This window comes from Dipodomys ordii, unplaced genomic scaffold (assembly GCF_000151885.1).
Source record: "Dipodomys ordii isolate 6190 unplaced genomic scaffold, Dord_2.0 Scaffold1, whole genome shotgun sequence".
Lineage (NCBI taxonomy): Eukaryota > Metazoa > Chordata > Mammalia > Rodentia > Heteromyidae > Dipodomys > Dipodomys ordii.
Window position 1 is genome coordinate 50733963 of NW_012267217.1, and position 24337 is coordinate 50758299.

Genomic DNA, 24337 nt, shown 5'->3' on the forward strand with positions numbered 1-24337 from the left:
GGGGGGGAAAGGGGCGGGGTTGGTGGTGCGGGGAGGGGGGCGCGTCTGAGGTTTAGGGACGAGTGGAAGGGTGCGATCGGAGGATCAGCCTAAACCGGGAAATTATGCCGATCTGAATCTCTCCCCCCCCCCCCGCACCTCCTCCCTCCCTCCATGCCTCCCCAAACCTACGTGCACCTTTCATCCAAGGTAAAATCTGAACTCTGGAGGCGAAAGAAGGGTTCGATTTAGGGAGGAACACTCCACACAGAACACCAAACCTTTCCTTCCGAACCCCTCCACACACCCCACCCCCACATTCCTTATCCTGGCGCCCCGAAAGTATTCATTCACATGGTGAGAGTGGATGGGGGGGGGAACTGGCATTTTTCAGTTTATTGCGTTTGATCTTGTACCTCAATCAATCATCTCCCGTCCAAAGCAATTAGTGTGCCTGTAGGCGGGGCCTCGGGGTCCCCACCCGAGAAGCTTTTTAGCTGCTCAAGATTGCACGACGGGGGGGGGGTAGCGGGTGGGGGGGAGGGGGAGGAGCCCGGAACACGCTGGGGCGCGCGAGCGGGTGTAGGGATAGAAGGACGGACCGACAGACTGGACACTTCCAGACGAGTTGGGGGCGGGGAAGGGCGGGGTGGAGGGGCTTGGTGGAGACAAAGGTAGAATTAGCTTATTAGATGGCTAACGCCTCTCTAGGCCCCAATTTAAACAATATTTTAACGAAGAGAATTTTCAAGTTCAGGGGGAAAAACAACAACCACAACACCCGACATTTGGGAGGCAGGAGTGGGATGGAAATGTAGCCTAGTTTGAGACAGGATATTGGGTACCACCGGATTTGGACCTCCAGACCGAATAGGATCGGAGTCGCTCTTTCTCCAGGAGTCGGGAGGGGTGGGATCGGGAACGGTGCAGAGACTGGGGGGTGGGGCGGAGGTGGTGGAGAAGGAGCCCAAACAGAGAGGTTCCTTTGGGGGAAGCAGCTCCCCCCTCCCCGTCCCCCCGCCCCCTGTAACCAGAACAGATAGTCCACACCACGACTCCCAGGATACACCCGCTAAGCCACTTGCTGCTCAGAGCTGGCGCGCGCGCACGCGCGAGGGCCCAACCCGTCCTGTGCACACTCCCCCCCGCAAGTCCCCCCCCCCCCACCAGCCACCCGGGAGCCTGGCCCCGGGCACCCTGAACGCGCTCACCGATCTTGGCTTGCTCACGGTAGCTCTTTTCGTTGAGGCAAACCCCGCGGCCGTGCAGCAGGGCGTGCAGCGGCTTCTCTTCATCCTGCCGGGGGAGGCAGCGCAAGCCCTGCGCGCAGCGCTCGGTGTAGACGCCGCAGGATTGCCCCTCGGCCAGGGCGCAAGTCATGCAGCAGCCGCAGCCGGGCTCCTTGACCAGCTCGCAGCCCAGGGGGCTGGGGGGACACATGGAGAGCGCTTTCTCATCGCAGGGCTCGCAGTGTATGAAAGAGCCCAGGCCCTGGGCTGGTCCCACATAGGCGGCCAGCAGCAGGAGGACCGTGGTGAGCACCATCTTCTCCGAGTCTCCCTTTACCTCGGGGCGGGGCAGGAGAGCGAGAGTGCCGGGAGAAGAGGGGCCAAGAGCGGCACGCCTGGAGATTTCCCCCCTCTCTTTTTTCTTATTTTTCAATCTCAGGCAGGTAGCGCAGGTGCCGTCCCCCAGACACTTGCAAAATGTACGCAGAGGGTTGCGAGCCCCGATCGCAAGGATTAAAAGACCGGCAACAGGTTGGGAGCCAGACAAGAAAAGGAAGAGCCAGGTGCATGCGGGGAGAGAGCCCCGGCGCCGACGATCAATCCCCGACGGGATTTGGGCAGAATTGCGGGAGGGGGGGGGAATAAAAAGCCACAAAATTGCTCACCTCGAAGCCACCACCGAAATAATGAGCTCGGAGGCTGTGTGTGTGTGTGTGTGTGTGTGTGTGTGTGTGTTGGGGGTGAAGGAGGGGGTAGAAAAGGAAAGAAATTGTCTTTAGAAAAGACAATTTGCTTAAAATCTAACGCGCACCGCGCTCTTCTCCAACCTGCAGCTGTCAGAGCGCGCGCAGGCAGCCGCGGAGCAGGTAAGAGACGGTTGGCGGCCGCCGAGGTGGTGGGAGAAAAATGTTGAAATGAAGAAAAGAAGGGGGGTAAAAGATTACACGGAACCCTAACCAGCAAGCGCTTCTCTTTTTTTTTCTCCCACTCTGGTTACCACCTCTTCGAAATTCACAGATTTTGCGTGAAGTTCGAAGAAGGGATACAAACGCGAGGAGAAAAAAAAGAAAAAAGGAAAAAAAAAGAAGAAGAAGAAAAAGGGGGAAAAAAGCCCTCCACAGCCTTAGCAGCTCTTTCCTAGCTCTTTCCCCTCTGGCAGAAGTTTCCAAAGAGACTGCGGGCTCCGGGCGAGCAGGCGCTTTTAAATAGACGGCCCCTGGCTGTCAGCCAGTTTGTAGTTGCAATTTGAGCTCCCCATCACCCAACCCAGGCAAGGATGCCAAGCTTTGCTGTACAAACTCACACGGGGTGGGGGTGGGGCAGGCCTTCCAGACATGCGGGGGCTCTCCTCCACCACTCCCAGTACAACACCTTCCTCTACCGACAAAGTAAGAAATAGGGGATTGAAGGGACCAGGCTGGGATTGTGGGGAAGGGGGTGGAGAGACAAATGGAAGAGAGAGAAATCTGCCCAGACAGGGGGGAGCACAATATAACTTGGTTTCTCTCTGCCTCCTTTCCTTTAACTAGGCAGAAGGCAGGCTAGAGGGAGGCACATTTTCTTATTAACCAACTGGATATATATGTATATGTATATATAAAATACACACACACACACACACAGAGTGCCCTAGAAATTCTTCCCAAGCTTTAGAGAGAGCTGTCTGTTGGTATCACGGTTACTAGGTAAGATGTGTGTGTGTGTGTGTGTGTGTGTTGGGGGGGCAGATAGTATAAACTTGTCAGTTATGGGTGGTGAGTTGAATTAGAAAGAGAGGGGTAAAAATAAAAGGAAAACTGGAAACCTCTTTTCTCCAAAGTCTGGGGAAAGTGATTTAATCAGAGTATTTTCTAACAGTGGTAGAGTGGCTATCTTTGACTAGAGGGTCAATCAATCCGTGGCCACTTTCCTAACCTATGGTTGGCCCCACAAGATGTGTGTGTGTGTGTGTGTGTGTGTGTGTGTGTGTGTTGCCCTTGCAGGAAGGGACATCCATCCAGCAGTGTTGTTGGGAGCAGTGTCTGACTGGGGAGGAAATGCTGTTGCATCTGTAAATCTCTGATGCCCGGGGAGTTCCTGATGTCCAATGTTAGGTAGAAGCAAGGTGGACGGCAGTGACACCATCCATGCTATTCTGTAGGTCTGAGTCTGATGTGTGGGGTGGTCTCTGGAGGGAATGGGCACCAGACCTAGACCTTGTCTTAAGGTGGACCGGTACAAGCGGACACATCTCTAGGATATGAGATGACAGGGCCACAGGGTCTGCTTGGCAGAGATTCTGGCGAGGGACATCATCATACCACTTAAAACCTCGGTCTATGGGGCACTAGCAAACACTGTCCTTCCTTAGGAAAATGAAAGAAATGGAAGCCTTAAAGAGGGAAGATGGTGACTATAGCTTTCTCTGAAAATAGCAGTATGGGTGGGCTGTGGACGTCAGGGGTTGGAAAGAAATGACCCATCATTGCTGTTTTTTGACGAAGCCCTTTGGGATAGGGCTGTTCCCCTCCGTAAGTTTCCCTTCCTGCCTTGCAAACGCACTTTAATCTTCCTTGGGAGAAGGGGCTGCATTTCATGAAGTTTGCCACTAGACTGCACCCTTATCTATGATAAGAATTCTTTCTGCAAGATTGCTCTTAGGAAAATATTTCTCTTGCTAGTTTGATTTGGGAGGGAGTATCTCACTTGGTGCCTTTCACACCCCCTACCTCCACCTTCACCCCTTAGATCCTAATCTCTCTTCTCACTTATCTATTTGCCAAAAGGCACATTTTAAAAAGGAGCCTAAAGTTTAAAGTTGTGCTTCTGTGTCAATTGCCAAACAGGTTTTAAGTGTTGACTGGAAGAGAGCTGTGTATAATGATTTAAATGGAAAAGAAAAAAAAAAACCCAAACCTGGAGCTGATTCCAATTGCTTCTCCCTTCTGTCTGGAGGCTGGGTAAAGCAGGGAGCAAATTCAGATCCGAAAAGTTGGTTGAAATCTTTCAGAAATGGGGGAGATCAAGTGTTATTTTCTCATCTGTGTCAAGCTCAGACTAGAAGAATGGCAGATCAGTGTGTGGAGTGGGCTCTGGTTCTGCCTGGCAGCATTTGAAATGAGGCTTCCCCAGAAACCTGAATTGTCTGGTGCCAGACACCCTGCATTCTCAGAAGATGGCCTCTGGTGACACCTCTTTTTAACAAGCCAATGTCCAGTGGCTAAGAACATGGAGCCTAAAGATAGGTGAAAAGAGGAAGAGATGAGGACAGAGTGAAAGAAAAGAATCCTCTGGAAGTGGCCCCTGGTGGGAGGGGGAGAGGACCTTTGGGGAGGGCCAGAGAGTCAGTATTGAGCAATCATTCTTTATCTCCTCTTCCTCTCAGGCTCTGGTCAGGAGGAATTCAAGGACTGGTGCTACTGCCCTCCAAGGACAGTGGGTAGGCTTCCCAAGAATGCGTAGGGGAAAGAAGAATTCTCAGCATCCTGATATTACCTACAGTGATTTCTTCCAAAGATAGGGAACCTGCAGGGTAGGTTTTGCACCAAAGAGTCTATAATTAGTATACAGCAGTGGAGGAAAAAGAAGTTGGACAGTGGGGGTACCTATAGGTCTCCTCTCAAGTCTATTGGCATAGCTTTCTGTCCACAGTCGCCTCTAGATGACTACTTCTGGAAAGAGGTTTCCATCAAGTTTGGCTGGGAGGGGCTGGTGCATTTCTGCCAGATACAAATGTCAGAGGCTGTATTCTTGTGCGGAGAACTTGTTTGCTGCTCACTTACTTTTGCTGTCATGAGCTTTGCTCCTCTTGGCATTGCTTTGTTACTGCTGACCATATCTTTCTAGGTGAAGTGGGAATATCACCCATTTGTGTCTTGTTTCCCCCAATCACTGCCTCTTTCCTTTACTGCATCTTTCCTTTAAAAGATCAACTGCCTATCCAAAGTTTTGAGAAATACAATTGAGTGAAAGATTTGTGCTCTTTAGCTTGGAAAACTTTTTAAAGGGCAGCTAACACTTTTATTTAAAAATGCCCTTCCTTGGGGCTGGGAAGGTGGCTCAGTGGTAGAGCGCTTGCCTTGCATGCCTGAGGCCCTGGGTTCGATTCCTCAGCACCACATAAGCAAAAAGAAAAAAGCCAGAAGTGGCGGTGTGGCTCAAGTGGTAGAGCGCTAGCCTTGAGCTGAAGAGCTGAGGGACAGTGCTCAGGCCCAGAGTTCAGGCCCCCTGACTGGACCCCCCACAAAATAATGCCCTTCCTTGTAATACTTTCCTGGAAGTTTTGAAGTAATTTCTAAGGGAAGCATAATGGCTGAAGCATCATCATGTCATTCTTCTGGGTAGAAAAGCATGAAGTGGAGAAATGTGACTTCGTAGGTAACAAAGCACCACGAATTCTTTTTCTAAAAACACTAGTGAAGGCAGCTGTTCTTCCGTCTTTTCTGTGTTGCTATATCACCACAGATTCAGATAGGCTTATTTATCACATTGATTCTGTTTTCTAAACTTCATGACATTGACTTCAGTTCTTTATGCAGAGACCAATACACGTGTTGAGTATACTAATGCTATGGTCTCATCTGTGTGCCAAACTAAGGCACAATGACCTTCAATTAAAAATAAAAGGACATAAAAGCATGCAGTCCCTCACCAGATAAGCAAAGTTCAGCAGGTCTGCTGTCTGCAGAGCAACTGTTCAAGGCAGCTTTGGTGTAATGACACTGTTGAAGGCTAGGTGGCAGAATAGATACATTAAAAAAAAAGAGAAGCAGCAAAGGTTGGGAGAATTTAACAGTGGGTATGGGGGCCTGTATGGGCGGGGAGCAAGCAAAAGGTTGGATGGAAAGACACACAGGATAGCAACATCTATGGGTCCACTCCTGTGCCACCTCAGCCTCGCCACGGCCATGTATATCATAATGACAGCAGCCTGAGCTGCCAAATGATTCCAGCTGGACCAGCAGCTGTATTCATGATAACTTTCCCTTGGGGACGGAGTTCTGCCAGCTCAGAGCTTGATGACTTGGGTTCACGGAAGGATATCCTAAAACTTCTCTGATGAATAATTCGACTGTGATCTTCAGTCAAAGCCCCTTTCAAACATGGAAAATGTGAACTAGGACTATCATATACATTGAAAGAACAGAAGGGAGTGGCTATTTTGTGTTTAACACCTGTGAGCATTTTGGTCTTTGTGGTTTAGGATTTTGTTAGCAGGTAGTAGTTCACCTGCCCTTTCCAATCCCATCTGATCTGGTCTGGGCAGTGGCCACTCTTCAAGTGGCTCTGCATCTTTTCTGCACAATTGATTTCTAGGAAGTGTCTTATATAGAACAGAGGATGCTTTTGAGGGTCAAGCTGCCATGTGCTGCTTTAGAGTTGAAATGTTGCAGGGGAGACTCCATGTAGAGACAATTTAACCAGAATCTAAATTGACCCTAAGGCTACAATGGAGCAGGAGCCAACAGAGTGATTTGTGTCCCTAGGTAAGCAGTATACATGTTAATGGTTTTTAGCAGTTGATGTGTTTTGGAGGCCTTGGAGCAGATCCAGACAGATAGGGCAGAACAGGGAGAGCTCCCTAAGTATACTTTCGGGTTGGAGCCCTCTTGTCTTCCTGGATCACAAATCTGGCATGTTCCTACAATGGATAGCTTGGAAGCTGTGTTAATTTTGGAAAATGAGATTAGCAAGGAAGAGTGATCTGTTGTGACTTACAAGACAGCGTGGGTAGGTCCAGATCTAGAGAGAGAAGAAGGTGGGGAAATGGAATAAGAAGAGGGGGGACAGAGTGTTAACAGCTTAAAGCAAGTTTAATACGATACACTTGAGCTGTAAAAAGAAGCCAAATAAAATCACACTGACTGGTGGAGTCTAAGTTTTATCACAGCTTATTGATATGAGCTCACAGGGCAAATTTGTGTGAATTAGGAAAAGATGCTCCTTCTCAAGCTGCTTTCTTCTTAGTCATCAGAAACTTGTTATAAGGCACAGATTTTTGGATTGTTAAAATGAAAATAGATTCCAGCCAGGCACTAGTGGCTCATATCTGTAATCTTAGTTAATCAGGATGTTGAGATGAAGATCTGGAAGCCAGCTGGGCAGGAGAATCTGTGAGAACTCTTCAATTAACCACCAAAATCCAGAAGTGGAGCTGTGGTTCAAGTTGTATAGCACAAGTCTTGAACAAAAAAGTGAAAGGATAGTACCCAGGCCCCGAGTTCCAGCCCCAGTACTGGTGGTACACAAAAATTGCAAGAGATTATTATTGTTAGACTTAAAATATGTTAATTGTAATGTATCCTAAAGTTGTATAAACATACCAGGGTCTAAATTCTGTATGCTTATATCATACTAAAAGCCCAACAACAAATATAAATAAAGTCAACCCAAACTACCAACCTCAATGAAATGTACAATGACAATTTTTGATTTAGTGTGTTGGTGGTGTCAAGCTCTGAGCATAAATCAATACTTCTCTTGTGATTATGGTTTAACTGTTAGGTTGCAAAGTTTTTGAGCTTGCACGCACAGGTTTGATGTCCTGTTTGGTGACTTAATCCTTCCATTACTTTTTAAACAACAGTGGAGTCGTGTCCTACACAGTGGTTAGTTGTAAAGTCAGCTTGCCATGCTAAAATTGGGTGTAATCAAAATTCCCCAGGAAAATTCTTTAACTCACTTGCAAAACAAAGCCATACCGCAAAAACTTGACTTTTTTTTTTAAACATGGGTCTGTATCAGCCAGCCTTCTTGTAGCTCTTTCACATTATCTCACGTTAAAGGCCACTTCTGCTTCAGCTAATGACAATTATCAGTGGTGTAATGAGGCCCCAGGTGCCTTCAAGATTGGAAAATGTCTTCTACAGCTGAGTTAGAAGGCAGTCATCCAGACGATCTAAAATACATTTAATTTTCAAGATGGCTAGCAAAATGAAAATGCCTTCTAATGAAGAAACACTGTCTTCTTCCTTCTTGGATCCAGGGTAGTTCTGTGTCTAAGGCCAGCCGGAGTGGTGGTCAGTGACTGTGTCCCTCATCTGGGGTCACAGATGTCCCCTCAGTCACAATATAGACAGATGCAAACACTTCACTGTGGACCCAAAGTTGGGCCCACAGTTTCTTAGATCCTTGAGCACTCTAGACCTCTGGGAAGCTTATCTGAAGAAATTCTGCTCCAACTCCTGGCCTACTGATAAGACTGTGCATTTGTTCAATGTAATCAAGCAAGTAGTAGCTTTTAGACAGACTTAAAACCTGTCTGCTGAAAGCCCCTTTAGTCTGGATGTGGACAGGCTGAGATAAGGAGTCTACACTCTTCTGAGGAGCGAGTGTTAGACAGACACCAATGAAACACATGTACCTAACATGAGCAGTGTATCCTGATGATGGGTGAGTGTGTATATCAAAGTATATCTAAGGAGGTAGGAGATATTGTATATGATATAAACATCATGACTTACCAGGACTTGCTTCTGTGGACTTTGAACCATTTTGTAGATGGTGCACCATTTTGACCACCAAGCAGGAAATGGAGACTTCTTCAACATGCCAAATCAAACATTATGTATCTGGGGCAAGAATTAAAAGGAAGACATGTACCCACTCAGTTAGGGTAGACTGAATGTGGGGGATGGGCTGCCCTGAACCCCATGCATTGAATACTAAGCTTTTGACCAAGCAGCTCATGTTGTTTAACCTTCGTCTAGTTATATGTTTCCTTTTTCCTCTGTAGAAAGGATATTGCTTAGCTACTTGGGAGGCTGAGACTTGAGAGATTGTGATTGCAGGCCAGTCCATACAAAAAAATTGGCAAGAGCCCATCTCAACAGAAAGAACCCAAGTATAGTAGTAGTACATCTCTGTCATCCTAGCTATTGTGGGAAGTATAAGTAGGAAGATTGTGGCCCAGTCCAACCTGTGCAAAAAGCAAGACTCAATTACAAAAGTATCCAGATTGGAAAGGGTTGCAAATGTGGTTCAAGTGGCAGAGTACTCGCCTATTAAGTGCAAGGCCTAGTTCAAGCCCCAGTACTGCCAAAAAAAATTAAACCAAAGACTTATAAGCTACCTAAACATTTATAACAAGCAATGAAATAGTAGCAGGGAAAGGGACGTATTGACGAATCAATGGATTTATTAACCAGACCTTTAAAGAAAACTGACACCAAAGCTTTATTTATTTTATAGTGAAGGAATGACATCAAACTATCTAATAGAAGGAGAAAACTCAATTTAATAAAAGTAGAGATGAAAATATACCAAACACCAAAATGTTTCAGAATGTTAAAAATGAATATTGTACCTGGTATGGGGTACCTTGGAGGTTTCATGAGGTTAGCATTTCATAGCTATTATGTAATGTATTAGTTTACTCAAGCTGCTATAACAAACTTTCTTACTGAGTAAGTTTAAATCCCATATGCTTTTTTTTGGGGGGGGAGGAGGGGTCTCACAGCTCTAAAGGCTACAAATTCAAGTCCCAACAATCAGCAGGGTCCGGTCTCATCTGAAGATGTTGAGGATCTGTTCCAGGCCTCTTTCCCACATTCTGGTAGTTTCTTGTCTTGGAGCAACCTAAGTTCAATCTTTATGCACTGTTCTCTAATTGTGTGTTTCTCCCGATTATCCCCTTTTATAAAATTGTTCATCATATTGGATTAAGAGTCTATGCTACTCATTATGACTGCATTTTAGCTAATTACATCTGCAATTACCTTATTCCCAAATACATAAAGGGTATGTTCTGAAATGCTGGAGTTAAGACTTCAACATATGAATACTGAGGATGAGGGGGACGGGTATGATCTGACCCAAATACATTAAATAGTTATTGTTATTATTTGTGTTATTATTCTATTATCATTTATAATGTCCTGGATTGTGGTTGTTTGAGACAGGTTTTGCTCTATAGCCCAAGTTGGCCTCAAGCTCATAATTCTCCTGCTGAAGCCTCCTAATTGCTGGAATTACAGACATGTGCCACCATGCCCAGCTTATATGGATATTTTTATAGACAGAATATTCACATCTCATGTTCTCTGCAGGTCTTCATTATGTTCAACTAGAAAGTGCCTCACGAGGAGGTGGTTCAGCTGCTGTGTTCAACATTCTGTTGCTTGGGCCTAAAACAGCAATGGGGGCATAGTATAGACACTCAGCACATATGTTTGGGTAAATGAATAAAGTCTGCTTTTTCCTTCTTTTCTTTCATCTAGTTTTTGATTACCTGGTAGCCAGCCTCTCTCTCTCTCCTTTGCCATTTTCTTATAGATCACCAAATTATTAACGAAAAGAGAAACCAAGCAGAAGTTCATTTCTCTGATTATTAAGTTCTCCTTATCTCTTGTTCTCTGAGGCCGTTTATACACACCGTCAGGTGGAGAAGGCCACTGGGGATGCTAGAGGAATTGTCTGTGCTGGAGAAAGCTGGAGTTTACTTTGTGCATTGGCAAGGCCTGGGAATATGGAATGTTTTGGAGGAAACCAGTGATATCAATATGATTCTAGAGGTTGAAAGTCAAAGACTGAATGAGGATCCATGAACTTGGACAGGTGTAAGGGCAATGTATCTTCTTCAGTGACTCCTTGGCTCACAGCTTCTGTGAAAGCCCCAAACATGTGCTCCCCTTGATCAGATGGTCCCTGGTCATCTTGTCTATTCTACAATCTCTATTTACTCTGTCCATTCCTATTGACTAAATTAAAAAATGCTTATTGTTATTGTAAAGGTGATGGACAGAGGAGTTTCAATTATGTAAGTCAAAGAGTACATTTTTTTTTTGATAATGTTATCCCTTTCCTTGTTCCCTCCCAGTTTTTCCATTCTAAAATGAAGTCAAGAAAATAACTAGGTCAAATCATACTAAAAGGAGATAATATCAAAGTGTGTCCAATGAGAAATGATCTGTGGAATGAGGAGTTGAGAATCCTATGGGGCCTGGTGTTAGAGGTTCACACATGATTTAGGAGGCTGAGATGCAAGGGTCACCGTCTGATGCCAGTCTAGGGAGATACATCTGTAAGACTATTATCTCCAGTTAACCACTAAAAAAAGCCAGACATAGCTCAAATGTGGCTCAAATGGTAGAGTTCTAGCTTTGAGAGAAAAAAACTAAGGACAGTGCCTAGGTCCTGAGTTCAGCTCCAGTACTGGCACACACACACACACACACACACACACACACACTCACATACACACACACACACACACACAAATACTATGTAGTCTTAATTTTTTTTCTGACAGTAAAGCATCTGTTCATATTGTTTCTATGAGCCCTGTTGTTCAGGCCTTAGTCTACATACAGTTTTGATGATCCTTATGTCATTATCAGCTGACCATGAGTACTATGGGATTATCCATAAGGGAGCTAATAGATTCTTTTTACCTAAAGAAATTATAGGCACCATCACATGATAGCACAACAACCTTAGTCATGAGCTTATGGTGATGCTGGTGCAAACAAACTTAGTATATTGCCAGCTATAAAAAAAAATACAGCAGTGCAATTAAAATCAGCATAGAACAGTTTTACTGACAATAAACAACAGTGCTATTGGTTTATTTGCTATGCCTTTTATTGTTAGAGTATAATCATATGAAAAATTGTACTGTAAAATAGTATGCTATGCTATGCTATGCCAGCAACAGCTTCAAACCTCTTGCATTTACTTTTTGTACCCAGTGGTATGAATTCAGGGCCTCAAGCTGGCAACTAATCGACCACTTGAGCCACTCCTCAGCCCTACCATGTCTCTTGATCACATCATTTTATTTTATGCTTGATTTCATTTTATGTTCTTTTATCCATCATGGCCTTGGCTCAATGGGCTATAACATACTGTGTGTGTGTATCCATATACATGTGCATGTGCACATACATGTATAGGGTTATGTATGTAAGTATACTTGATGATGTGATGAAATTGCCTAACACTGCCTTTCGCAGAATATATCCCCACTATTAAGTGATGAAAACATGGCTCTTTAGCTACAAGTACGATGTTGTATGTATGGAGAATATTTCTTCCTATGCCCTAAAAATGGACCCAACATTTCTTAGTAGTAAGTAGAGTCCATAGATGATTTCCTTCTCTACTATAATTTGTTTGGTGGCCAGTAAAAGTGAGTATTTGGGAGAAGAGCTCAATGGAAGATGAATGGCTTGAGGTTTGGACGTCTGAGAGGTTGGGTGGATATAGATGATCGGGGCAGAGGAAGAACCAAAGAAAAGAAATGGGAAAAAATGTGTGAAATATGAAGTACTCTGAGCACAGAGGAGACAGCAGGGCTTGACACAGCAGGCCCGGAGGGGCAGATTCAGGATTCTTCTATAAAAAGCATGGTGACATCAACTTCAACTCCTAGAGGGTATGAACCATGTGGGAAAGCCTCTTAGGTCTAGTATATGAGGAGAACACAAATAATTGCCTAAAGGAAAAGGGAGAGCCACCAAAAAGCACAGAGAAAAAAACATTTGGGAAAGAAGGAACAATTAGAGGCTGGGTTCCTATTTTCTTGAACCTAGTACTCCTTAAGAGAAGGAAAAAGTTATGATGATGATGACACTATCTGTCTTTTTTTTTTTTTTTGATAGTACTGAAGTTTGAACTCAGGACTTTGCATTGTTATGCAGGCATTCTACCACTGACCCAAGCCTCTGATCCTATTTGCCTATTTTTATCCAAAGGCTAATTATATGCTAGCCATTTGCCATGCATTATTTCGTGTGATCATCACTATAACCTACTAAGGGAAGCCACATTTACCAATTGTACTTTCTTTATAACTGAGGAAAATAAGGCATTGACTGATTTAAACTAGGCCAAGGCTAGCCACTAAGAAGAAGAATTAGGCTCTGATCTTAGACAATATGAGTTTATACTCTACATACTGAAGCATAGGCTAAGCTGGCAGTTTACCTGGAGAAGCCGCTGGCTTCTCCAGTACAGCTACAGAGGCTCAAATTCAGGGCTCAGCGATTGTTGAGTGAAGAAGTCATGAGAGCCACCACATGAGCACAAGAGCACAGACCAAATGGATTGTCCTTGAAAGTGGAAAGAGAGATGCCTAGTGGCTAGATGATGACCATGATTAATTTTATGCATCATCTTGATAGGGCTAAGGGATATCCAGATAGCTGGTAAAGCATCATTTCTGGTATATCCATGAGAGTCTTTCTGAAAGAGATCAGCATTTGACTTACTGACTTAAGATTCTTAGCAATGTAGGCAGGCATTAACCAACCTACCAAGGAACAGAAAGAATAAAAAAGTGAGGAAGAGTGAGTGTTTGGCTTGGTCTCTTCCTGAGTGCGGTATCTATCTTCTCCTGCCCTTGGACATTAGAGCTCCTGGTTCCTAGATCTTTGAACTTTTGGGAATTATGCCAGCACATCTTTATCCTCTTCAACCAAATTTGTAGGCCTTTGGTCCTGGGAAACCTCATTTTTCTGCAAAATAGAGGGGAATGTGGGGACCTTGGTGATGAGAGAGAAGCAATGAAGGTAGGGGATGGCATAGGAAGGGCATTGGGATGGATATTTTTGGTGTGGGTGAAGGTGCCTGGATTCTGGGCAGATACTCTTCTCTAATAATTGCTCGAGCAGGCAGAAGAGTGATACTGAGAGGAAGGAGTGGGCGAAGGGCACCTACTTAATTTGATCATGGTAAAAGATGTCAAGAGTTGATCATGATGTCAATATGTACAGAGAAGAGATGAAGATCCGTCGGGGAAGAAATGAGCATTTGAAATAGCTGGGATATACTGGATAGAGGACAAACTCCTGGAATTGCTTAGAAGTCACTTAAACTGGCCACCAGAAAAGTATACAGCTATGTTTCTTTATTTTTTAGTTAGTATATGTTCATGGTGCAAAATAAGGAGGTTCACTGTGACATTTTCCTACTTGTATGTAAATGTACTTTGATCATATTCACCCCATTTCTCTCTTTTCTCTCCCCTCTCTTCTCTCTCTCTCTTTTTTTAAACTATATATATTTTTTTGTCTTTTCATTTGGTACTGGGGATCGAACTCAGGATGTTGCACTTGCTAGGCAAGCGCTTTGCCACTAAGCTACATCCCAGCCCCCCTTTTATCTTTCTTAGTACCCCTTTTAACTTTATGCCTTTCATACTCATTTTTAATATTTTTACTGAATATTATGACAAACAAAAGCGTTAAAACCCAAAGTTCTCAATGCTTGGTTTGCTTCCAATTATGATTTTTTAAACCACAAATTCACTTTACTATAATAATTACTTAAAAATGACATTAAGTGCTGAGAAGGTGGCTTAGTGGTAGAGTGCATGCCTAGCATGCATGAAACCCTGGGCTCAATTCCTCAGTACCACATAAACAGAAAAAGCCCAAAGTGGTGCTGTAGCTCAAGGGGTAGAATGCTAGCCTTGAGCAAAATTGCTCAGGGACAGCACTCAGGCCCTGAGTTCAAGCCCATGACTGGCAAAAAAAGCCATTTAAATATACATATAAATGTACTTTGATTATGTTAAACACCATTGCTTTCTCTTGTCTTCTTTTCTTACTCCCTTTGGCTTCTTTCTTCTTCCCAAATACTTTCCCATTTACCTTCATTAAAAAACAAACAAACAGGAAGTGGAGCTGTGGCTCAAGCGGTAGAGCGCTTGCCTTGAGCTGAAGAGCGCGGGGATAGCGCCCAGGCCCCAGAGTTCAAGCTCCACAACCAACCAAAAAAAAAAAATATTAAAAAAAACAAACAAACAAACCTAGGTCCCACAAGTGGAAGAAAACATAAGACATTTATTTTCTGTATCTGGTTTATTTCACTTAACATGATGATCTCCAGTTCCATCCATTTTCTTGCATATGACAAAATTTTTTTCAAGGATAATATTCTGTCATGCCTACATTCAGGCTTTCTTTATCCACTTATGTGTTGATGGATACGTAGTTTGATGCAGAAGTTGGCTATTGGGAATAGTGCTATAATAAACACGTGCATGCAGGTATCTCTGTGTTGATTTCTACTCCTTTGGGTATATGCCCAAAAATAGTATAGCTCAATCATATAGTAGTTCTATTTTTAGTTTTTTTGAGGCACTTTTAGATTGATTTCCATAGTGCCAATTCTACACAGGAGTCCAGGAATTTAGATTGGTCTTGCATTTGTTGGGCAGGTAAACAAGCTGTATCTCCAGAATTTTTGGTTCTATGTTCAACAAGAACAACAAATTTTTAAAGACTATTCTCTGGCACAGATTATGTGATTAAGAGAAAAAGAAAGAAGGGATGGTAGGCCAGAGAAAAGAGAGATAGAGGGTATCTGGGAGCAAAGCAGGAACATGAAGAATGGATGGAGTCTGCCAAAGGGATAGCATACGGAAGGCCAGGAAGGGGGGTGATGTGGGAGGAGCATGCTGTCTGGGACGTGGCATCTGTCCATCACCTCTCCTGTACTCTGCATCATGTCGCTATCTCTGAAGCCCTCAGAGCAACACTTTAAGATATCCATGCTTATATTCCAGGCCATTTGGAATGATGACTTTGGTTCTGATTCTGAAATATTGCCTCTCTCTCTCTCTCTCTCTGTATGTAAGAGAGAAAGACAGGGAAAAGAAAAAAGGAAATGGTGGATGAGAGGAGAGGAAGGGAGGGAAGAAAGGAAGGAGAGAAAAAGAGAGAAAGAGACAATGAGGGGAGACTGTTATTTGCACACATGAGAGGGGAATAGATGGTAACTTCATTTTCATCAAATTCTCATGGCAGTCTTTGTCCCCAGAGTAAGAACAGCTTTTCCCAGAAGCACTGTTTTGAATGGGCGTTCAACTATCTTGGAGAGGGAATCTCAAGTTCTGTAGTGTTTCAAGCAAGTCAGAGGTGGCCACTAGCAAATGAACTCAAGTCGGCAGGCACAGAACGAGACCACTTTAGGCACTGTGCTTTACTTGAATTACCAGGTACACAGAGATGATCATGTTGCCTGATAGTAGATGTTTAGTTTTTCTATGGGAGACTGGATACATACAATTATTACAAGAATGATGCAGGCAATCAATCTGGAGGGTGGGTTTAAAACATATATCCTGGAGCATCCCTACAATATATACCTTTTGATTGATGTGCCATCTCTTTGGTCATTTATCCTTACCCTCCTCCTCACAGGTCTTGCTGTCTCAGAGATTATGACTAACTCCAGGAAAGAACATACAGACTGTTATTGCATGCCATACTTTGACATTGGCTGACACCTAGTCAACCTCACAACAATCAAGCCACACAGAACTGCAGTGCCGAAGAGGCTGACAGGTTCGGTGAAAAATTAGGTTTTCCACTTCTGATTTCCAAGGGTTATTCAAAGTGTGAGGGAAATGAGGGAGGCAGAAGAAAGGCATTCAAGCAAGTTGATGAGGAGCCGTTGGGTTGGAGCCTTTTGGAATCTGCTCTTGGCCCAAGCTGGCCCTGCCTGCTGCTGCTCACCCTGGTGCCTTTGAAGTGTATTACCTGGATGGTGAGCTAAGCCAGCTTGGCGGACAGGGAGAGAGGCTGTGTGGTCTGGCACAGCACAAGGCAGAGGGGCAAAGGGATTGAGCTCGAATCTGTGGCTGACTCACAGTACCTCTATTGCCAGGCATTTATTTCTCTACTTGGTCCAGCTGGAAAATGAAGAAAAGCTCCAAAGCAGGATCTCACTGAGAAATCCAGATGTCCTTCATGAGAATAAACAAGGCAGTTGTCCTTTCTCCCTCTGGTCTCTATTTCTCTACATGTGTTCTTTGGGTCTCTAAAAAATGTGTGTGTGTGTGTGTGTGTGTGTGTGTGTGTGTGTGTAGTGTGTGTGTGTGTGTGTAGTGTGTGTGTATTGGGGCTTTGAGCATTTTTCTTTTTCTTTTTTTCTTTTTTTGTCGGTTGTGGGGACTGAACTCTGGGCCTGGGCACTGTCCCTCAGCTCTTCAGCTTAAAGCTAGTGCTCTACCACTTAAGCCACAATGCCACTTCCGGCTTTTTCTGCTGAGGAATGGAACGCAGGGCCTCACGCATGCACGTCAAGCACTCTACCACTGAGCCAGCCCTCTGCCCAGTCCCAAGCATTTTCCTTTGTTCCTCTTCTTCTTTCCTGTGATTGACTGATTCAGGCCTTGATTTTGGTCTCTGCCACTCGCACTGTCTTCAGGTATAACTGGGCAGAGCCCTGGCATTTTTTTCTGCCATGTCTTTGACTTCCCTTCCAGTTCCTGGGTCTCTGCTGTGGCATACGAGTGGTATGTATGGGCAGGCCTCTGCCTTGCTTCGTTTGCAGTGCAAATGTTGGGGAGGTAGGGGGGGGAATAGGAAACATTCTTGGCTGGCAGAGGCCTTCCAGAACTCTCCTTCTGTCTGTTGCTGGAGCAACTGAAAGGATTTTTTTTTTTTTTAAATAGGCACTTCTGGTACAGGAACAAAGCACAACAACAAAATTACTTCTTTCAAGTGAGTGCTTTTCTATGGCCCTGGTTTCTATTTTTCTCTGCAAAATCCCTGCTTCTTCCTGAGGTCTGCAGGCCAAACTTTTCCACCTTTGGACTGTCGTAAACACCCCATGCATTTAAGGAAAAAACAATTCCATTTTCCTGTCTCTGGTCTTCCCTGCCCTTTCTTGCTTGGAGTGACAGGGAGGGAGATTGCCCTTTTCTGCGGCATTTCATTTGACTCTGTTTGCAGAGAAGGAACTTCACCCTGTGGCTGACTAACTGAAGACACACGGAACAGAAGCTTAACAGACCCAACTTGGACCAGAGAGCCCTCACCAACTGCCTAATTAACCTTGGAAACTTGATGCTTCAAGCTTCAGTTTTCCTTTCCTATAACATGGAAATAGTTTAGCCTACTGGGCAGAGTCAAAGGGAATAAGAAACAGGAGAATGCATGTGAAATTCTTAGCAAACTTCCTGATAAATGGATGTGGCTTCTGGCTTGGAGTTTCAATTTTTCCTATTTATCATGGATAATAAAGGGTGTGATCTCCCCCACCCCCAGGCCTATTCGGAGGCTTTAACTGAGTCTGGGAACTATCCTTTCACTTTTTTTGATCAAAGGTTAGCCCTCTAGCACTTGAGCCTTAGCTCTGCTTCTGGATTTTTTGGTGGCTAATTGGAGATGAGAGTTTCACAGACTTTCTTGCCTGGGCTAAAGCTTTGTATGGTGATTCTTAGATCTCAGCCTCTTGAATGGGTAGGATTACAGGTATGAGCCAATGGTGCCCAGTGAGTATTCTGTCTGTCTGTCTGTCTTTTTCTTCCATTCCTTGGCCTTGACTCAGGGCTTAAACTTTGCTTCTTTTTGCTCAAGGCTAGCGCTCTACCACTTGGGCCAAAGTGCCACTTTCAGCTTTTTCTTAGTAGTTTATTGGAGACAAGAGTCTGGTGGATTTTTCTGCCTGGGCTGACTTTGAACTATGAGCCTCAGATCTCAGCCTCCTGAGTAGCTAGGATTACAGGTGTGAGACATGGATGCCCAGCAGAGTGTTCTCTCTCTCTCTCTCTCTCTCTCTCTCTCTCTTTGTTGTTGTTGTTGTCAGTGTGGGGCTTGAACTCTGGGACTGGGTGCCATTCCTCAGGTCTTCAGCTTAAGGCTAGCGCTCTATCACTTGAGCCACAGCACCACTTCCGGTTTTCTAGTGGTTTACTGTAGATAAGAGTCTCACAGACTTTCCTGCCCGGGCTGGTTTGAACCACAATCCTCAGATCTCAGCCTCCTGAATAGCTAGGATTATAGGTGTGAACCACCAGCGCCCCGCTGAGTGTTCTCTTTTTAAAGAGAACTTTGGCTTCACCTCTCAATGCACTCCCTTTCTCCTTTTGTAACAATTACTGATTATTGCCTGTCTTGCCTCTGTTCATGGGTAGTAAGCCTCAGTGCCTTGAATCGGCATTGCCTTCTCATAGAGACAGGCTCAGGGTGAGACTTCCATCCCATGAGGGTCTGTGCATAGGTGAGATTGGATCCACTAGAGTCTTTCATAAATATGAAAGAAGGATCAGTGAGGATGATAGTGGGATCTAAGAAGTCTTAGGAGGCTTCAATACTGGGACAAGGACAGAGGAACACTTACCTAGTAGCAAGTGAAGAGGATGATTGAGTAAGCCAGAGCTGAGTGCAAGGGGCCCTGCATCATGACATCTTGGCTTTCCTCTTCCAGATCCCCACAAAACTATCTTCATGATCCCACTATGTTCCTGGTACCCTTTAACAGCCCTTCTTTTCCCTTGAATTAGCCAGAGAAGGTGTCTGTTCTTTGCAACTAGAGGAAACTTTATTAGAACATCTTGATAGACCTCTCTCTCTCTCTTTCTCTTTTTTCTCTCTCTGTATTCCATTCCTAGGACTTGAACTAAGCTTTTTTGTTCAAGACTAGTACTTGATCCACAGTTCCACTTCTGGCTTTTTCAGTTGTAAATTGGAGATAAAAGTCTCACACAAGGGGCTGGGAAGGTGGCTCAGTGGTAAAGCGCTTGCTTTGCATGCCTGAGGCCCTGGGTTCGATTCCTCAGTACCACATAAAGCAAAAAGAAAAAATCCAGAAGTGGCACTGTGGCTCAAGTGGTAGAGCACTCGCCTTGAGCTGAAGAGCTGAGGGACAGCACCCAGGCCCAGAGTTCAGGCCCCACGGCCGGAACCCCCCCCCAAAAAAAAAAAGTCTCACACAATTTCTTGTCTGGGCTGGCTTTGAACTGCCATCCTTAAATCTCAGGCTCCTGAGTAGCTAAGATTACAAGTGTGAGCCACTGGTGCCCAGCTTTACTTTCTTGACTTTCTGGTTTTTGACAGGTGCTTGGCTGCCACTAGAGTCCTTCTCTTTAGACACCTTGAAGAGCATTGGGGTGTGATGTACTTTGTAGGATGCTGCAGGGCAAGAATTAATTCCACTGTGTCTTCATGTTAGACATCTGTCATACTTAGAAAACTCCTGATATGCCAATCATTATTCCTCTTGTGGTAGCTAGAACTCTTTCAATTTTGTTTTGTATATGCTCAGATTGCCTTGTTGCTCTATCTCTTTTCTCTAAATTGGTTGGGTTTTAGAAAATCGTAGATCAGAAGACTTTATGTTGTTAGATCCTGAGATTTCCAAAATGGATTGAAAGCTTTAAATCCTATCTTGCTGTTGAAGATGACAGATGCTTTGAATCCTGCCATACCAGGTGTGGAGGATTCATTAGACACTCACCTGTGTGATTTCCATGGTCCACCTGGCTGGTTATGTGAATCCATTCTGCCTGCTTGGAAGCAGAAGCCTAAGGGAAGGCTAGTTGGCAGAGTGAGTTTCTAAGCCCTGTCACCTTTGGAAACCTAGGGAGATGCCTCCTTCTCCCACCAACCCAGGCTCACTGCCAAGCTGCCAGTTAGAGACAGGGTGAGTCAGAAATATGAGGGAGTCTTGTTCACACATGCCCAGCAAGGGAAAAGCCCCAAGGGTGATGCTTCAAGAAGCCCTCTCAGGGATGTCTCAGGGATGTGGGAGATGGTTCATCTTCTCTGCTAGGAGAGAGAGAGCACGCCACATACAGGGTGTACAGCTTTCTAATCTGTGAGAAAAGACTTTGAGGTGTTCTTAGATCTTCCCTCCAGCATCATGGTTAGTCTCTGTGGAGTGCAGGGTCGAGGGTTACTCACAACATGTGCAGAACACTCCCAGAGTCCTTTAGCAACAGGTCTGCTAAGACATCTTCCTGCTGCCCAGGACATTTCTGCGATGTTGCCTTAGAAACCAGAAAGAGCAATCTAAACCATGTCTTGGAATTTTTTCTTCCTAGCACCTGGGAATTACACTTTGCAAACATGCCAATAATCTCAGTCCTTCCTTAACCCAAACTTTCTCTCTCAGGACTGCAGTAGAAGAATTTGAAATGGGTGGAATAATAATCTTCTGAGATGGCAAAGGTCTTTGACTTTGTGGGTTTGAGTATCCCTTTCTCCTAGCAGCACATTCCTGAGTGAGATAGATCAGGATCCAGGCAGATGGTGAGAGCCCTGAATAAGCCTCTAGATCCTCAGATACTCTAGATACTCCTCTAGATACTCTCTAGATCCTCAGCCTTAGACCATTTTCAGATGACTGTATGAAAATAGGGAAAGGTGACTGGATCAAATAATGTTCATAGGGATAATGCTATGTGCTTCTCAAGAAGAATGTTTCTTTGAGGACCTAGAGAGCTAGAGATGCCAGATGAAATCTAGGCAGTCTAGTAAAATATGAGTTTCAGATCAATAACAGGTTTTAGTATGCATATGTCCCATTCCATATGATACTTATATGAACCAAGCCTATTTGTTATCTATTTATTTATTATTTATCTATCTGTTTAGTCACCTGTATCTTTTGTTGTTGTTGTTATTGTTGGTCATGGGGCTTGAACTCTAGGCCTAGGCACTGTCCCTCAGCTTTTCAGCTCAAGGTGAGCACTCTACCACTTGAGCCACAGTGCCACTTCTGGGTTTCTGAGTAGTTTTATTGGAGATAAGAGTCTCACGGACTTTCCTACCCAGCTGGCTTTGAACCGGGGTCCTCAGATCTCAGCCTCCTGAGTAGCTACGATTACAGGCATGAGCTACTGGCACCCTGCTGTATGGGTATCTTAAGAGGAAGCAATATCTGGATCAGAGAGCATTTCTATCTTCTTCTGTTTTTGGCTTTTTGAATGATTGCATCAAACTTTATTAAACTTTATATTTTCTCCTTTTTTTTTGGTCAGTCGTGGGGCCTGCGTGCTGTCCATCAGCTCTTCAGCTCAAGGCTAGTGCTCTTACCACTTGAGCCACAGGGCCACTTCTGGTTTTCTGGTGGTTTATTGGAGATAAGAGTTTCACAGACTTTCCTGCCTGGCTGGTTTTGAACCACAATCCTCAGATCTCAGTCTCCTGAGAGGCGTGAGCCACTGGTGCTGGGCTCCCAAATACTTCTACAATCTTAGGAGATTCTGGTGAAGTTCAAAGGTCCTCTTGAAACTTGACTGATTGATCTTCTTAATTAAATTTCCTACTAGATTATTTGAGCGAGCCAGGATTCTTGGAGTAGCATGTAGGTCTTTTCTTCCTTTTGTTCTACCATTATTTAGGATTGCTATCATCACATTCTCTTTCTCCTCACTGAAGAGCCATGGAGAAAATGAATTATGAAGACAGATGCTGTGGGTGCTTGGGTGTGGTTGGAGAAAAATAAATCAAATTTTAGAAGTTCCAATGTCCTCAAGAAAGGGGTGTCCAATGAGGGCTTGTGTAGTAAGCCAAAACTCTGGGCTAGGACTCAGGGAAATCTGGCAGGCTTGAGTCAGATCTGCTCAGGTGTAGGGATAGAAAACTTACAGGCCACTGGCTGAGACTGTGTAAAGGGAGTGGCAAGGGAGAGTTTTAGCCTCAGGCTAAATCCCAGATGAGGAGGGAGTAAAGGAGAGGGAGAAGGAGGGAGGGAGAGCATTGCTGCTTGTAATGTAGTCGAAATGATTACTCAGAGCTCTTTGGTTGCCCTGGAATTGTGAAGTCTGGATCTTTCTGTTCAAGACAGATTTGCCAGTGTTTGATGCTACTTGTCAGAAGACCTGATCAGGATTAAGTAGTGCTAAGTGTGGGACAGGGGTGAGGAAGCGGGCTAGTTACAGCATGCCAACTCTTGCCTGTGGTGCCCAGGACACCTTGTCTGGGGATATGTAGGTCTTAGCTCTTAATTCTGTGAGCACACATTCCAATGAGAGAGGATAGGGGTCAAGGAGGGGCCCTTCAGCCCATCAGTATCTCATTCCCCAGATTCCAACAACACACCTGGCTTCAGATTCTGGAAGAACTTGGGTTGGGCCAAAGTGGAGCCCTGCAGTGGGAAGGCAGACTTTCTGTTGGCTTCTTTAGGCCTCCAGTTAATATTGGCCAACCTGGCCAATAGCCAGTTCTCTGCTGACCCTGCCAAGGCATTTCCTTCTCTTCACTGTGTCTGTAACTTCCATTTCATGAAGGGCCACAGATAAAGTTGTATGGCCCTTTGGCCTTGGTGTGCTCATCTATAAAGTGAGTGACACCTCATTCATTCTGGGCCTTCAACTTGACTTCCCTTCCTTAACTTTATGTGGATATAGATTGAGAGTTAAGCATCTCCATAGGCCTTAGAAGTGTGGCTTTACTGGTGGAGGGCCTGCCTAGCAAGCACAAGGCCTTGAGTTCACATCCACTATCAAAGAACAGAGTATCTAGGGCTGGGCATGTGGCCTAGCGGTAGAATGCTTGCCTAAGCATGTGTGAAACCCCAGGTTCGATTCCTCAGTACCACATACACAGAAAAAGCTGGAAGTGGTGCTGTGGCTCAAGTGGTAGAGTGCTAACCTTGAGCTGAAGAGCTAGGGACAGCACCCAGGCCCAGAATTCAGGCCCTGTGACCTCCTCCTACCAAAAAAAAAGAAAAAAGAAAAAAGAAATGAATATCTAAAGGTTCTTGGGATTGTCTTTGCTATTTCTAATTTCTTAAATTTGAAGAATATTGACAACCTTGAGATACCATTTTGGGGTCAAGAGTTCCCTACAAACCAATTATTGGAATAATAGATAATCTTTTTTTTTTTAAACTGGGGATCAAACCCAAGGCATTGCATGTACTAGAAGAAAATTGTACCACTTAAGCTTTTTTTCTTTATTGTGCTTTGTTCTGGCCTTGGACTCTTTCTGTCTCTGCTTTTGGAGTAGCTGGGATTACAAGACTGTACCACCATGCTTGAATTAATAGATGATCGTGAGTCTTCTTTGTGTTCTTCATGCATTAGTATGCATTCTCTGTACAGCAAAAGACATACCATTTTTAAAGAGTTTCCTGAGAGGGAGAGGTCTGTGCCATCTATTTATCTATTTGTTCAGGATGTCACAAGATGAGCAGTTATTCTATATAAAAAGGCAGAGATACTGTTGTGTGACCATTGGTGGGTCTTCTCTATGAGGCTATATGTATAGTTCACTATGCTGATCCATTGCTAGAAACTGGAGGAGGAAAACAGGGTGAAAGGGACTGGAGGAGAAAGGAAAGGGGGAGGGAGGGAGAAAAACGCGCTGTCACCAAAAGTTTGAGCCCTTCCTTTCAACTTTCCCTCATAATTACTTGGCATCACTGGAGGAGCAGAACTTGGGGAGTTACAACTTGTTGGGCCCCAGGTCCCT

The 24337-nt window shown here is 44.6% G+C and overlaps 1 protein-coding gene across 1 annotated transcript in view; it reads right to left on the reverse strand.

Annotated features, from left to right (window-relative positions):
* Igfbp5 (insulin-like growth factor binding protein 5) overlaps positions 1-2335 on the reverse strand; it is a 16101-nt gene extending 13766 nt beyond the window's left edge. The window contains exon 1 of the mRNA XM_013009585.1: positions 1191-2335. Within this exon, the coding sequence (XP_012865039.1) occupies positions 1191-1524 (334 nt within the window). The 5' untranslated portion in view covers positions 1525-2335. The remainder of the gene's footprint in view (positions 1-1190) is intronic.
* Between the last annotated feature and the right edge of the window lie 22002 nt (positions 2336-24337).